The sequence below is a fragment of the Oncorhynchus mykiss genome, chromosome 9 (assembly GCF_013265735.2).
Source record: "Oncorhynchus mykiss isolate Arlee chromosome 9, USDA_OmykA_1.1, whole genome shotgun sequence".
In the NCBI taxonomy this organism is placed as follows: domain Eukaryota; kingdom Metazoa; phylum Chordata; class Actinopteri; order Salmoniformes; family Salmonidae; genus Oncorhynchus; species Oncorhynchus mykiss.
This window is the reverse complement of record NC_048573.1, coordinates 46,345,655-46,360,103: the sequence shown is the minus strand read 5'-3', so window position 1 is coordinate 46,360,103 and position 14,449 is coordinate 46,345,655. Positions and strand designations below refer to the sequence as shown.

General features: G+C 39.0%; 1 protein-coding gene across 1 annotated transcript in view; it reads right to left on the bottom strand.

Moving 5' to 3' along the window:
* Positions 1 to 5,761: 5,761 nt before the first annotated feature.
* The window catches only part of LOC110532219 (N-terminal EF-hand calcium-binding protein 1), a 36,187-nt gene continuing 27,499 nt past the window's right edge, over positions 5,762 to 14,449 (bottom strand). The window contains exons 7-13 of the mRNA XM_021615926.2: positions 14,221 to 14,342; positions 13,752 to 13,834; positions 9,304 to 9,357; positions 8,784 to 8,896; positions 8,364 to 8,441; positions 7,840 to 7,931; positions 5,762 to 7,602 (exon numbers count right to left, since the gene is read on the bottom strand). Of these exons, the coding sequence (XP_021471601.2) occupies positions 7,574 to 7,602; positions 7,840 to 7,931; positions 8,364 to 8,441; positions 8,784 to 8,896; positions 9,304 to 9,357; positions 13,752 to 13,834; positions 14,221 to 14,342 (571 nt within the window). The 3' untranslated portion in view covers positions 5,762 to 7,573. The remainder of the gene's footprint in view (positions 7,603 to 7,839; positions 7,932 to 8,363; positions 8,442 to 8,783; positions 8,897 to 9,303; positions 9,358 to 13,751; positions 13,835 to 14,220; positions 14,343 to 14,449) is intronic.

Below are 14,449 nucleotides of genomic sequence, written 5' to 3'. Positions count from 1 at the left end.
CAAGCCTTCTGAATGCCCGTATGTTAACAAGCGACTAAAACGTTTATAAAGGTTGAAGTAGTAACATAGGTTTAACTAACGGTGTATAACTATCGAAGTAGAATTTTTGGGGGCATAGGATCCCCTTTTGCAACATTGATCATTCATTGCAAAGACTTACTCACAAATAATATTGTAAGAGTTGTAATACTAAAATTACTTCTAAAATCCAGACAAAAATTCTAAAAGGATCATGGGTAAATTTAAAGAGACAGCGCCTATAGGAAAAAGAACAGTCGTCTTTAAACTAACATATTAAGTCAATTTCTCAACACCTTTTTGATGATTGTTACTCAAGCAACAATCACCTCATTTGTTTTGATTCAAGTTAATCAATTTTTCTGAGTATTATGATTAATTGATTATAATTAGAGTTTGTTCAAACCCCAATTGCAATGCTCCCATGCCTTGATCTTGTTTTCCATTTGGAATTACACGCTGCACCTCATCCTCCCTCCCTTCTCCACATCTACTAAAGCACGGGGTAACTTGATCCATGTTTCCCAGTGTCTGTACAGTCATATCTGACGATCATAACAACTGTATTTTCTCCTGCCATTAACTCGGTCAGTAAAATTAATTAAAAGAGAGACTGGCCACTCCATTATACAGAGGATATTTAATATTTTCATAAATCTCTCTCTCTCTGTCTCTCTCTCTCACACACACACACACACACACACACACACACACACACACACACACACACACACACACACACACACACACACACACACACACACACACACACACACACACACACCACCACCACCACCACCACCACCACCACCACCACCAATGGATGCTCCTCAGAGGAGGAAGAGGAGGACCATCGTCCTCAGTGAATTTGAAACAGTGAATCTTTTAAAAAGTTATAATGGTTCTCACCCCCTTTCATAGACTTACACAGTAATTTTGACAACTTCTGGAGGATGTCCTCCAACCTATCAGAAATCTTGCAGCATGAACTGACATGTTGTCCACCCAATCAAAGGATCAGAGAATGAATCTAGAACTGAAAGCACACACTACAGCTAGTTAGCACTGCAGTGCATAAAATGTGTTGAGTAGTTGACACAGAGAAAGACAATAGTTGATTAAACTTTCACTTAGCTAGCGAATGCTGCTAGCTAGTTTAGCCTACTGAAACACCCAGCTCAAACAGAGAGGGATGCTATGTTAGCTAGCTGGCTATGGCTATCCAACACTGGAATTTTTCCAAGTCAAGGAAAGCTTTTGGTTTTATTAATTTATTGCCACCGGGGCCTGCTGGTGTAACTGCTAAACTGCTTGCTAACTGTACACTGTACTGCATGATTGTAGCAGGTTTACTAATGTGTTAGTTCTATTAGCTATGTTGACTGATGTTAGCTAATATGGTGACAACTATGTAGGCTGTGTGTAGTGGTTATGATAGGAAGGTTTGGCTTGGAAAGGTTTTTTCGCCTGGTCACAGACAGCTGAAGTGTTGTGCACTGAAGCAAAGGGAAAAGGTGAGAGGAGGAGTGCGTAGATGCGAGAAGGAATTAACTAGAGAAGTAATCATGTTGTTTGTATGTGGCTGCTATGAAAGTGAACTGTGTTTGTGTGTGATCAAGGGTGTATTCATTCCACCGATTCTGTTGAAAAACGTTTCTTGAACAGAATTAAGGGAATTAACTGGAATGATATCTTGTCCTATAATGATGTGATGTAAACTGATAGTCAGGTTTTTCTATCCACAATCCAGACTACAATAAATGTCTTCCTAAAGAAAATCAAATCCAAACCTGGCCAAACAAGCACTCTTCCTTGGCTAAATGGAGAAATCTGGAAACTGATAAAAGAACGAGATCATGCTCTAAAAACAGCCCTAAAGTCCAAATTAGATCATGACAGACGTAGGTTTACCATGTTGAGAAATAAAGTGATGAAAGAAATCAGACAGGCCAAGGCAAACTTTTTTATTGACATAGTTGGTGAAGGAAAGGGAAATTCTATATTGATCTGGGAGATTCCTAAAAAAGAGGGAAAGACCATAGTAACACCGCAAAAAGACTAGAAATCATGGTGAATGACAATCTTACACAGGATGCAGTCGAAATAGCAATAGCCTTCAATTACTACTTTATTGACTCTGTCAGGGTACTGACACAGAACACCTCCACTGGTTTCTTGGGCTCAGGGCTAGTGAATGACACTCAACCTGTCTTCATCATAAGGGAGGTTTCTGAGTAAGAGGTGAACAAGATGATTAGCCCACTAAAGAACATTAAAGCCAAAGATGTGTTTGGGCTGGACTCTACTTTTCCTAAAAACTAGGGGGTGTTTCCAAGGGTATGGAGGATGTTTCCAAGGGTATGCATGTCGGCCATAATAACAAGGGGGGGGGGGGGGGGGGGCGTTGCTGGGGCTGTGTTTCTGGACCTAAGGAAGGCTTTTGATACTGTTCTTATCACCAATTTGTCCAAGTTCAATTTTTCCCCCGATGCCTTGAGATGGATGAAATCATACCTTGAAGGCAGAACTCAGTGTGTCAGAGTGAGCAATGAGCTGTCGCCCACTCTTAGCTATGATGTGGGTGTGCCCCAAGGGTCAATACTGGGGACCCTTCTGTTCAGCCTGTACATTAATGATCTGCCTTCTGTCTGTACTGGGTCTGAAGTTCAAATGTATGCAGATGATACAGTGATATATGTGCATGCAAAGAGCAAACAACAAGCTGCACAAGAACTCACTTCTGTAATAGTCCAGGTTACAAAGTGGCTCAGTGACTCATGTTTGCATCTCAATGTGAAAAAAACTGTCTGCATGTTCTTCACAAAGAGAGCAACTGATGCTACTGAGCCAGATGTCTATGTGTCAGGGGAGAAGCTCCAGGTGGTATCTGATTTGAAGTACCTTGGCATCGTACTTGATTCCAACCTCTCTTTTAAAAAGCAGGTGAAAAAGGTAATTCAAATAACCAAATTCAACCTAGCTAATTTCCAATTTATACGAAATTGTTTGACTACAGAGGTAGCAAAACTGTACTTCAAATCTATGATACTCCCTCGCTTAACATACTGCTTGACTAGTTGGGCCTAAGCTTGCTGTACAGCATTAAAACCCATTCAGTCTGTCTACAAACAGACTCTCAAAGTGGTTGATAGGAAGCCCAATAGCCATCATCACTGTTACATCCTCAGGAAGCATGAGCTCTTAAGTAGGAAAATGATTGTGCAATACACCGACACATGTCTTGTATTCAAGATCCTAAATGGCCTGGCTCCCCCTCCACTCAGTACTTTTGTTAAACAGAAAACTCAAACATATAGCAGCAGATCCACAAGGTCTGCCATGAGAGGTGACTGTATAGTTCCCTTAAGCAAAAGCACCTTTAGTCAATCTGCTTTCTCTGTGAGAGCTTCACATGTTTGGAATACACTGCCATCAGACACACATACTGTAACTGCACCACCCATCACACTTTCACAAAAAACATGAAGACATGGCTAAAGGCCAATCAGATTTGTGAACATAATCCCTAGTTGTGTATTGTCGCTTTCCATGTTGTCTGTAGCTTGTGAGGTTTGGAAACATTTAGTTGCTTTTATATATTTTGTCTTGTTGTTTTTTGTGCTATGTTTCTCTGTCTGCATGCTACGTCTTGCTTGTCCTATGTTGCTCTGTCTGCATTCTACGTCTTGCTTGTTCTATGTTGCTCTGCGTGTGCTCACTGCACAATGATTGTCTGTATTGTTGTTGTAATTGTTTTTAATAACCTGCCCAGGGACTGCGGTTGAAAATTAGCTGGCTGGCTAAAACCAGCACTTTTACTGAAACGTTAATTAATGTGCACTGTTCCTGTAAAAAAAAAAAAAAAAACTCTAACACAAACTCAAGTAAACGGAACGAAACGGGGATAAACATACCTGAATTCGTCCAATAGAATCCTCTCATTTGAAATTTTGGACTAATAATTATACTAGATCAGCTAGATCACGTGTCAAACTCATTCCACAGAGGGCCGAGTGTCTACAGGTTTACGCTCCACCCTTGTACTTGATTGATGAATTAAGGTCACTAATTAGGAATTTAATTTGCAAATAAATTCATTAAAAATCCTACAATGTGATTTTCTGGATTTTTTTTTCTAATTTTGTCTGTCATAGTTGAAGTGTACCTATGATGACATAGCCAAATCTAAAATTCAAACTCAAATGGCAATGACCTCCAAATAAGGGGTTAAGTACTTTCCCTGACAAATCCTTCCTCTGTAGTTTTCCAGATTTCAGCTGTTTTGTGGCTTATCCAGTAGGGAACCAGGAGGATTGTTCCCCTTCTGTTTATGTTGATGCATCTCATCTTCCCAGATCTCTCTCTCTCTTTCTCTCTCTCACACACGCAATAATCACCTTATTATAGTTATGGGCATACTGTGAATAGCCTATGAAGCTAGCAGTTCCTTACATTGGCTGATATAGAAAACTTGTCAGATAAGATAGTAGAGGGATGGGATTAGGGACAGAGGAAGGATTTACTGTATCTCAGTGGATGCCTGCTGCTGCTGTATCAGACTGTTGTTCTGCCTCTGCCCGCCTCTGCTATCTTGAATTTCCACTGGTTCTGTCATAGTGGAATGATTCATTGTTATCTTTGATACGAAACATAAGAGAACCCATCAATCCTACAAGTATTGGATAACTTGAGTCTTTTCTAATGCTTTGGACAAACAGATTAACATATTGTAAATGATTATTGTCTGTGGTGGAAAATTGCTGTTATATTGTTTATCCAGTGTATCTAGCCATTTAACTAAAGTCATATAATGTACTAATGAGACTTGCTCCCTCTGCCAGAAAACGTCCCCTTTGTCTACGTGACTGACTCATGGTTCTGGATTTATAGCCAAATGCTGAACTAAGATATGAGAGACGAGCAAGACAAATGGTTTCATTTGTCACTAACTGGTCTTTTGACCAATCAGATCTGATCTTTTGCCAATAATTGGTCAAAATATCAGAATTGGGCTCCCTAATAGGCTTAAACATCAGTAGAAATCCAGAAGCATGGAACCAAGTCCACTAACTGCTCCATATTCAACTCGGAGCTCTTAAAATCAAAGTCTGTAGCTGCTTATACTATAGACCTATTATTAGGTTTATAGTATATACATTTTTATTTTCAAAAAGCTATTCTAAATAGGATTCTGAGACAGCTGGAGGTAAAGCACCATTTTTGAAACCTCTCGGATTAGTTACTGAGGAATTGATCTGTTGTTGTGGAATAATGGTATGTACAGGGTTTAATGCATCTCTTGTTGTCATACTTCAGTCCTCCAGACAGGGATATAGGGCTCAGTACTGCGGAAGTTCAGTGTTATAGATCAATTTAAATGTAAAGATAATTTTGAATTGAACCCACATATGCAGCGTTTACTGCATATGAAGGCATCTCCGCGAACACGGGAGCATTATCTTTACATTTCAATCACACTATAGCACTAAACATCCACAATATGGATTGAGTCGAGCCCATAATGTAAACCATCACTGTATGCTAAACAAATCAATGAGGTCAAATACTGGTTTTCACCTCATGACATATTTGATATCATGTGACATGTGATATCATATCATGTGATATCATATGACACATTATTATAAATTCTAGTTAGAGTTGTCTGTGAATTGCACCATATACCCATAGCACTGTACATGCACTTAGCTGTATTGGTGTGAATCAATAATGATGTGAAATGGTCAAGTCATTAGCTTTAATTCATGCCAACAAAAAAAAAACATAGCATCCACATATTTATTGTAACATTGATTTCAAATGTTGGATGACTGAAGAACAACTACAGTACAGAATAGCAGGGACATATTCATTCATCCTCAATTGGACATGACTAATTCATCCCCATTTGACATGATCAACCGTCAAATCACAAAATATCTACTAATAATCATTAACAATATGTGAATTACCTTCAGTTTCATTAAGATTCTCAGACTTGTATTCTATCCATAAGTGATTACTCTCATACTAACAGGGATAAACTATTCAAAAAATACAATGTGGGTTTGTTTTGTTCTGCACACATAATGTTGGTTGCATTTTTTTTTTCACCACAGAAAACAAACAATCCCATAAATAATGCTGGATAATAATGTTGATGGCATTGATTTGTTTAAGCTGAGGGATAGCAGTGCAGGTTCAGCCATTGGAATTGATATTTCAATAATATTAAAGATTTAATATAGCATATTAAAGATCCACTCCAAATGTTTTAACATTTCCTGTTGAAAACCAATATCCCACATATGAACACAGTAATGTAGACACACGTAAGGGTCGAAAAATGTGTTTTGAGCAAAATAGTGTTTTTCAGATACATGTGCAAACTTCATTAAGTAGGCCATTCAAGGAGTTGGTCTTATGGCGCCTTCTGATGTCATCGGCCTCCCCCCTTGCTTACGGGAACAATAGAGGAGCAATAGAGAACAAAAGAAGAAAGCCCCCCCCCCCCCCCCCCCCCCACCCCCTCACTTGTACCATGTAATGAGGATATCTGGACCACCTATTGAGATGTGCCTTTGTTGAGTAAATCAGGTGATAAACGAGATTAATCGGAAACTGGAGTGCGACATTAAATATGATTACATTATTAATATTACAAATGTAGTAAAGTGACTGAAAACCTACCATGTTATCCGTCCACATACTTATCCATCCATATCCATAGCATCTGTAAAATATAGCTCCATTCACAACTAAAGTGCATGAGTGACATACAGTAAGTATAAATACGATATCCAATTCAGGGTTCTGTGACAACATTATATCTAAGAAGCACATTGGAAATCACTGTAGTGGTACTTTGTTATTTTACCTTTTTTTTTATGAGCTAGGGTTCAACATTGCACAATACAACAGGTAGAACAATTGGACACTGGTAAACTCTACCTCTGTAGTTAGTAATCTGCTGTTATTTTAGTAGGAATGTGAATACTGAATGACCATATTGAATGATCAATATGTATACACATTTGAGGTAACTAACAAAGTACATCATGGAATGCTAAAGCAATGTGGTATCAATTAGCTTACTAGGAAACAATGTCTATTTCGAAGCTAGTAACAAAGTAGCATTGGGAAATCATTCAAATTCATGCAAATATTTTTGTTCTTGTACATCTATTTCTACATCTAAACTCATACAAGACATGCCAATGTATCGAAAGATGCACAGCAAAAAATACTTATTATAATGATATGGATTTCAATAACACAATAGTTATTGCAATATTTCAAAACGCTTTCTCTCTAACGCATTATGTTTTTGGACTGATTTAACTGAACAGGCATAGTTAAGTCGTGCATAAGTTCATCTCAAATTCTGACAATACAGCAAACACACAGCATATTGTCTAGGAAATAGTCATTAGTATGCTGCGGTAAACAAAGGAAGCAAAGCATATCAGTAGAAACAGTCAAATGTAAGAATAAAACACTTTCTCCTCCTCTTATTGTTTTGAATATCATGGTTTCAATGGGAACTTTACTTCTGTCAGTTGTTATTCATAATCCACCAAGATGCTGAAAAAAACAAATTAACAAAATAAATAGACTGATCGTTTACATATGAGCATCATATTTATAATCTATTGACAACAATATACTGTATGAACATCAAAAAACAGTATGCATTACCACATCCTCTCCAGTGGGTTTGAGTCTTTGTCCCTCTGAGCTCCCAGAGGCATTCCATATCTCTCCTTTCACCCATCCCTACCTCATCCACTCCCAAAAATCCATCCCCCATATGACACTTACCTGGGAGGAGCATGGTGGCAACCATTTCAGGGTCCTCCAGTACATCAATGATACAGCGCTGGAATGTCTTGCTGATGGGGGACTGCAGGTAACTGTAGGAGGAAGGGATGGAGAGCGGGGACAGAGGAGTCAATGGGTGGCCCTGGACTGTCAGTGCTTTGTCATACCGTCAATAAGGCTTTGTAGAATGTCTTTAAGTCCAACAGCATTGCAACATCCCATCTTAATCAAGGCATTTTGTAGGAAAACTGAATTTGGAAGAATTCTGAATGGCTATATCTGGGTGCAAATCCATTTTCATTCAGTCAATTCATTTGAAACTGTTGGGACTACACTCTCAGAAAAAAGGGTTTCTTCGGCTGTCCCCATAGGAGAACCCTTTTTGGTTCCAGGTAGAACCCTCTGTGGAAAGGGTTCTACATTGACCCCATAACCAAAATGGTTCTTCCTAGAACCAAAAAGGGTTATTCAAAGGGTTATTCTATGGGGACAGCCAAAATAAACATATTTTTCTATTTATGTACCTCATCCAGGAGAGACGGTCTTGCCAGAACTCGTACATGATGAAGCAGGATCTCTCTGGAAGAGTCTGGACAGACACACTGTGGGATAAGGAAGTCACAAGTATATTGCTAATGAAATTGGCATTTTGATGACAAACATTTGTAGTTCCCTGTAGTAGTGCCATAGTTCCTTGTAGTAGGGTCTGTACTCTTCATCACAAAAGTCTGAACTATTGTCACCTATTTGACAGTATTCCAAAACAATAGTTATAATGGAAAGAAAGTCCCTTTTAGTATTGAAATACAGCCAAAGTGTGTTCACAAAATCCAGAGTAGCTACAGGATTAGGGTGATTAGGCAGGAAAAGTGGCTACATTCACAATAGGTAAAATCCTAATTGAAAACAATGGGCAATGTATTCAATGTAGAAGAGAGACCTACTGCAGATTGTTAGTCTGGCAGGCTGTGGCTTCTGTGTAGATCTTCAGAGCCTGCTGGAACTCCTCTGCATCTTTGTCCTTCACAGACATCTGTCTCTGCACCAGCAGGATGTTCTGTTGAGAAGGAAAGAGGGGGAAATGGTTCAGGCCAGTGGCATCTGGGTTATGTTCATTGGGCACCAGACAGAAGAAAACCTGGTCTGGTCCAATAAGACACTTGTTCTCTGTTGCATGCTCTAATAAACACGATCCTCTACTACTGTAAGTATTAGAGGGACATGGGTAAGAGAAAAGCAGCCAACACTGGGGATCTGGAGGACCACAGTAGTGCATTGGTTTTGTCATTCTAGTATTTTTGAAAGACAAATTAACAATGCTGTAGCAGAGAATTATATAGTTTGACAGATACAGTAGATGTATCACACCATGTTGTCATTGAAATCTAGGGTACACCTTTTGATAGACATTGAAACCTTACTTTTCCAAATCTAAAAGGAAGTGGCCATCCGAGTTGGACTCACCGAGTTATATGTTCCGGCTAAAGTGTCCTCTTTGAGTGGTTCCAGATGTGGACTCTGCAAATGGAGGCATAAATATTTCAGTCAGTCATGAAAAGAAATGCTGTAACAACAGAACGAGCCTGACCAAATCAAGCTCAAGTATGAACTTCTAGTAACAGTACGTCACAGAGCATTGCCTTTGATATGGAATGGATTGATATACTGTATGTATATTATATTTCCCTAAAGCGAGAAACAGACCCTAAGCAAACTGACAATTTGGAGCATAGCACAGTGTTGTAATGTCGTTTTTCGTCACAAAATGGGCGGCTCCTTTTAGTACAATGGGCAGCTCCTACGGCGCTTGCTACGCAGAATTACTCTGCTCAAATATTGAAACGTAACATATCATTCCATACGCTACCGTGGGTACAGTGCTGTGTAGGCAATGAAGCTGAGCCAAACATGCCTGGTTCCTTGATCTGAACTATAGGCTGTGTCAAATAAGCAGTCTCTTCTGCCTTGATAACCAAATATAATATCGGAGTGTTTAAACAATAAACCAATCAACATTGTAGCCTTATTATAATCATCCCAAAAGGTATTTTGTTTCGAAGTAATAACTATGTGATTCTAGGCTATTTTGAAACGGTAAAAACAGCTGCTGCCGTGAGCAAAAATGATGACATTCTATTTTTAACTGATATGGGAGCGAATACATTGAAGCAGCATGTCAAACTGGGATAATTATAGTATGTTACACCGGTAAGTATAAGAATACTTGCCAGGGCATAATATTTCATTATAAATCTGATTATTTCACATGGGGAAGATGTGGGAAGCTAAAAGGCTAGCATGCTTGATGTTTTTAGGCAGCTAGCTAGCAAGCTGCTAGTCGAGTAGCCTACAGCCAACTGGAAGGCATAAAACAAGGTAATGTCAAACAAACCTAAAATGTCATACATGCAGCATTTACTCAAATATGCAATGGATTATTTGAAATTAGGTAACAGTGGTGATGATGTTTTCAACATGATTCTTCGCTTTTACCACAAATGGGAAGACAACAAGAAAATCACTGCTATATAGCCTTGTGATTGTTGCTATTCTGGGGTCTAGAAATGCATGGACCGCACAAGCGCACAGACGCTTACTTGTACGGAGTGAAGCTTGTATCGGCCTTTAGCAGGTTGAATTGAGCTTTGAGAGCTTGGGTAATAAGATGAGAATTTGGCAGTTAGCACTTTCGCTAGTTGTCATTGTCTATCAAATATTAGTATTTCCCAGCAGGAGGGGCGATGTTGTGACTTAAGCTAATTGTCGACTAAGCATAAATGAGTCAGTGGGCACTGATCAGCGAGGGTAGTGTTTGACTAGAGACTCACAACACATCATTAAGACTAAATGGAATGATCTATGTATAATAACTTAACCTTGTACTCAAACTCCAGCTAATCACCACTGAACCTTGCTAAAAATGTTTTCAGAATACTCAGAAATCTCAGGATATATAAATAACATACAATAATGGCAAGAAGAAAAATTCAAATAACAACTCATGATCTTCAGCAATCTTTTAAGTGGACCACAAAAATATAAAATATTTAAGATAGTTAATAAGTTACAAACATAAAGATCACTTTATCCCATTACTGAACAATATGAGGATCTAATTAAATGGAACAATCTGCCCATAAATCTTACAGGTGGAATAAACCTCCTCAGAATGGCATGACTTTCAAAGTTGTTATATTTATTCTCGATATTACCAACTACCTCACCGAAGACATTCTTTTAAAAAAGTATACTCGGTCATAACAGACTTTATATGGGCAAATAAAAGTCATAGAATAAAAAGGAAGGCTTTACATTTTCCTACGTCTGAGGGTGGTTTAACCTTCCAGACATGGAATTGTATCAACTCGCCACCCAGGACTTTTACTTGTGACAAACAGTTAATAAATCCTTAAGTCTATTGACACACCCGTGTGTGTCAGTCTAAGTAACATAATAAAAAAATCCCCATCAAAATCCACCCGTTTAAGCTAGAGATATATTTTTTGCATGGGCTGCGTCTCAATCCACCCCTCCGCCTATGTCGGTCTTCCGCATCTGCGGTGGAAGGTGGCAGAGCAACAGTGGTGTTTGTCAGACCATGACAAAAAATGATGACCACTCTATGGAAACATGTATTTAAAAAAATAAAATTTAACTAGGCAAGTCAGTTAAGAACAAATTCTTATTTACAATGATGGCCTATCCCAGCCAAACCCTCCCCTAAACCGGATGACGCTGGGTCAATTGGGTCAATTGGTACTCCCGATCACGGCCGGTTGTGATACAGCCCTGGGTCAAACCCGGGTCTGTAGTGATTCCTCTAGCACTGCGATGCAGTGCAAGATGGTGGTCTCCTTTTTGCACAAGTGTCACGGGACTCGTCTGAAGATAACCCATACAAATGAATGGAAGTGTGGAGGTAGTTTTGTGCCATCAAATATAAGGGGTTAAATGTGTCCAAAAAACAAAAATATTTCATATATCTCTTCGACATAGGACAGACATGTCAAAACCTTATTCCTTGTGGTTTATTTTTTTATTGTCTTTTTTGCCATTCATGAATGAATGTGTTATCCGGTGCGTTTCTATTTCGCTATATTAGTAAAGACCCAATTCAATATTTAATCAAATAATTGTAAAAAAAAAACACGTGTATATATACAGTACCAGTGTCGTGGAAGATTCAGAATTTGTTTGTAACATATGTAAGATGTTGTATATTTATCAAATGGGTGTAAGTTACTTCTCATCAGAATGGTATTTTTGTATAATACTGTGGCGAGGTTGCAGTTATCTGTTCTATGTCAAGACTAAGTTGCATGGTCCGCTGAGAGGGGAGAGGTCAAAGTGTCATCATGTGTAAACATATCTTTTACTCCCTACCTTTTTCTTGTGGGGAAAGGAGGGTGGCAGTGTCTGGAATCATTCTCATGCTCCCTTTTATCTTAACCTATAGCCTCACTCTCCTCTCCGTAAGCTTGTCCAGGTTTGGTTGTATTTTGAGTTTGTTGTATCTAAATGACAGTTTGATATATGCCTGTTGATTTGGAGGATTGGTTTATGGTTCTGGGGTTAGGGAAAGGAAACAAAGCTGAACGATGAATTATGTCTATGCTGTCTGACTATGTGTGATCTTTGCTATAAAGGATCCCATTTTGCCATTGTGTGGGGACTCTCAACTTTTCATTAGAGATACTGAACTGTTGAAAGTCAAAATGCTATAGAGCTTATATAATTAAAAATGGACGTTGATAACTAACTCTGACTTGTGTGTGTGGTTTGCTCCCATGATTTGGTAAATAGAGGAAATTTCCACAACACCAGTCAAAAGTTTGGACACACCTACTCATTCAAGGGTTTTTCTTTAATTTAACTATTTTCTACATTGTAGAATAATAGTGAAGCCATCAAAACTATGAAATAACACATATGGAATCATGTAGTAACCAAAAAGTGTCACATATGTTTTATATTTGAGATTCTTCCAAGTAGCCACCCTTTGCCTTGATGACAGCTTGGCACACTCTTGGCATTCTCTCAACCAGTTTATGAGGTACTGTAGTCACCTGGAATGCATTTCAATTAACAGGTGTGCCTTGTTAAAAGTTAAAAGTTAGTTTGCGACTCACACCCTGGATTCGGTCTTATGTAGCGAAATTAGAATTTCTGTTTTTTACATTGGATAAAAGTAAAGACTCAAAGCTACAAAATGGTATGTTATACACTGCATTTTAGGAACAATGGGAAAAGTAATTCTACTTTAAAAGTTGATAAACTTGTATACTCACTTTTGAGAACATGGCATTTTAGTGTTTCGGTGAGAGAGAGCTCTTCTTTGTCTACACCCATTCAGCATCGTTCACACCCTCTTAAGCTTTAGCCCCACCCATCTCCTTGCGTTCAGAGCGCACACTTGACGCTATGGCCGATGATTTGTTAACCTCTGGATGAGATGAAAACAGCCTTATTCTACAATGGAGAAAACAGTAAAAATAAAGAAAAAGCCTTGAAGGGTTTTTCTTTATTTTTACTATTTTCTACATTCTACAGTTTTGAAGGAGTTCCCACATATGCTGAGCACTTGTTGGCTGCTTTTCCTTCACTCTGCGGTCCAACTCATCCCAAACCATCTCTATTGGGTTGAGGTCGGGTGATTGTGGAGGCCAGATCAACTGATGCAGCACTCCATCACTCTCCTTCTATGTCAAATAGCCCTTACACGGCCTCCTGAATATTGTTCGTCATACTCCAGCTAACAAATAGTGAGCTTAGTTCCCCATACCCCAGCTAACAAATAGTGAACTTCCTTCCCCATACTCCAGCTAAGAAATAGTGAACTTCCTTCCCCATGATCCAGCTAACAAATAGTGAACTTTGTATCACATACTCCAGCTAACCACTGAACCTCATACCTCATACTCCAGCTTGTCTATCAGCTGCTGCAGGCGATTGACCTGGGAGCTCCAGTGGTGGTTGTCTGGCTCCACACTGACACCTTAACCAAGGAAACAGAATGTCAGATCACCACTACACACATGGCTTGTGCCATGAAGTGAAAAATAACTGATCCCGGGTGAATTTCCCCCAAAAAATGAAGATAATCTTAACCAATAAGATCATTGTTTGTCCATTGCCTACCAATGCACTTAAGATGCTCTAAGTGCTGAAGGTGATCTTTATGTTTTCGGGGAACCTAACCTTTGGTCCATGTGGCAAACAATTAAATCGTATAATTTCATATTTCAAAACGGCACTAAATATATTTTCCTAAATTGCCATAGATCTATAGGCCATATGCGTAATTGCAATCAAAAACATGTTGCTACCTTTAAATTGAAACAGACCCTTAGAATGAGGCAAAACACAGGTGTCAATGTGTACCTGTAGTGAGCATGCCAGAGTAAGGGTCTGTGGGGGAGAGACACAGGTTCTTTTGGATGCGACGGCCTGGGCGTTTGGCGATTTTCTGGAGGGAAAGATCCTCTGGCTTCTTTATCATCTTCCTGCAGTGGACACAATCATCATCAACGTCATCCTGATCAACAACAACATTGTTATCATCATCAACAGCAGTATCATCCTTATCATTGTTACTAGCTAGGTTACTATC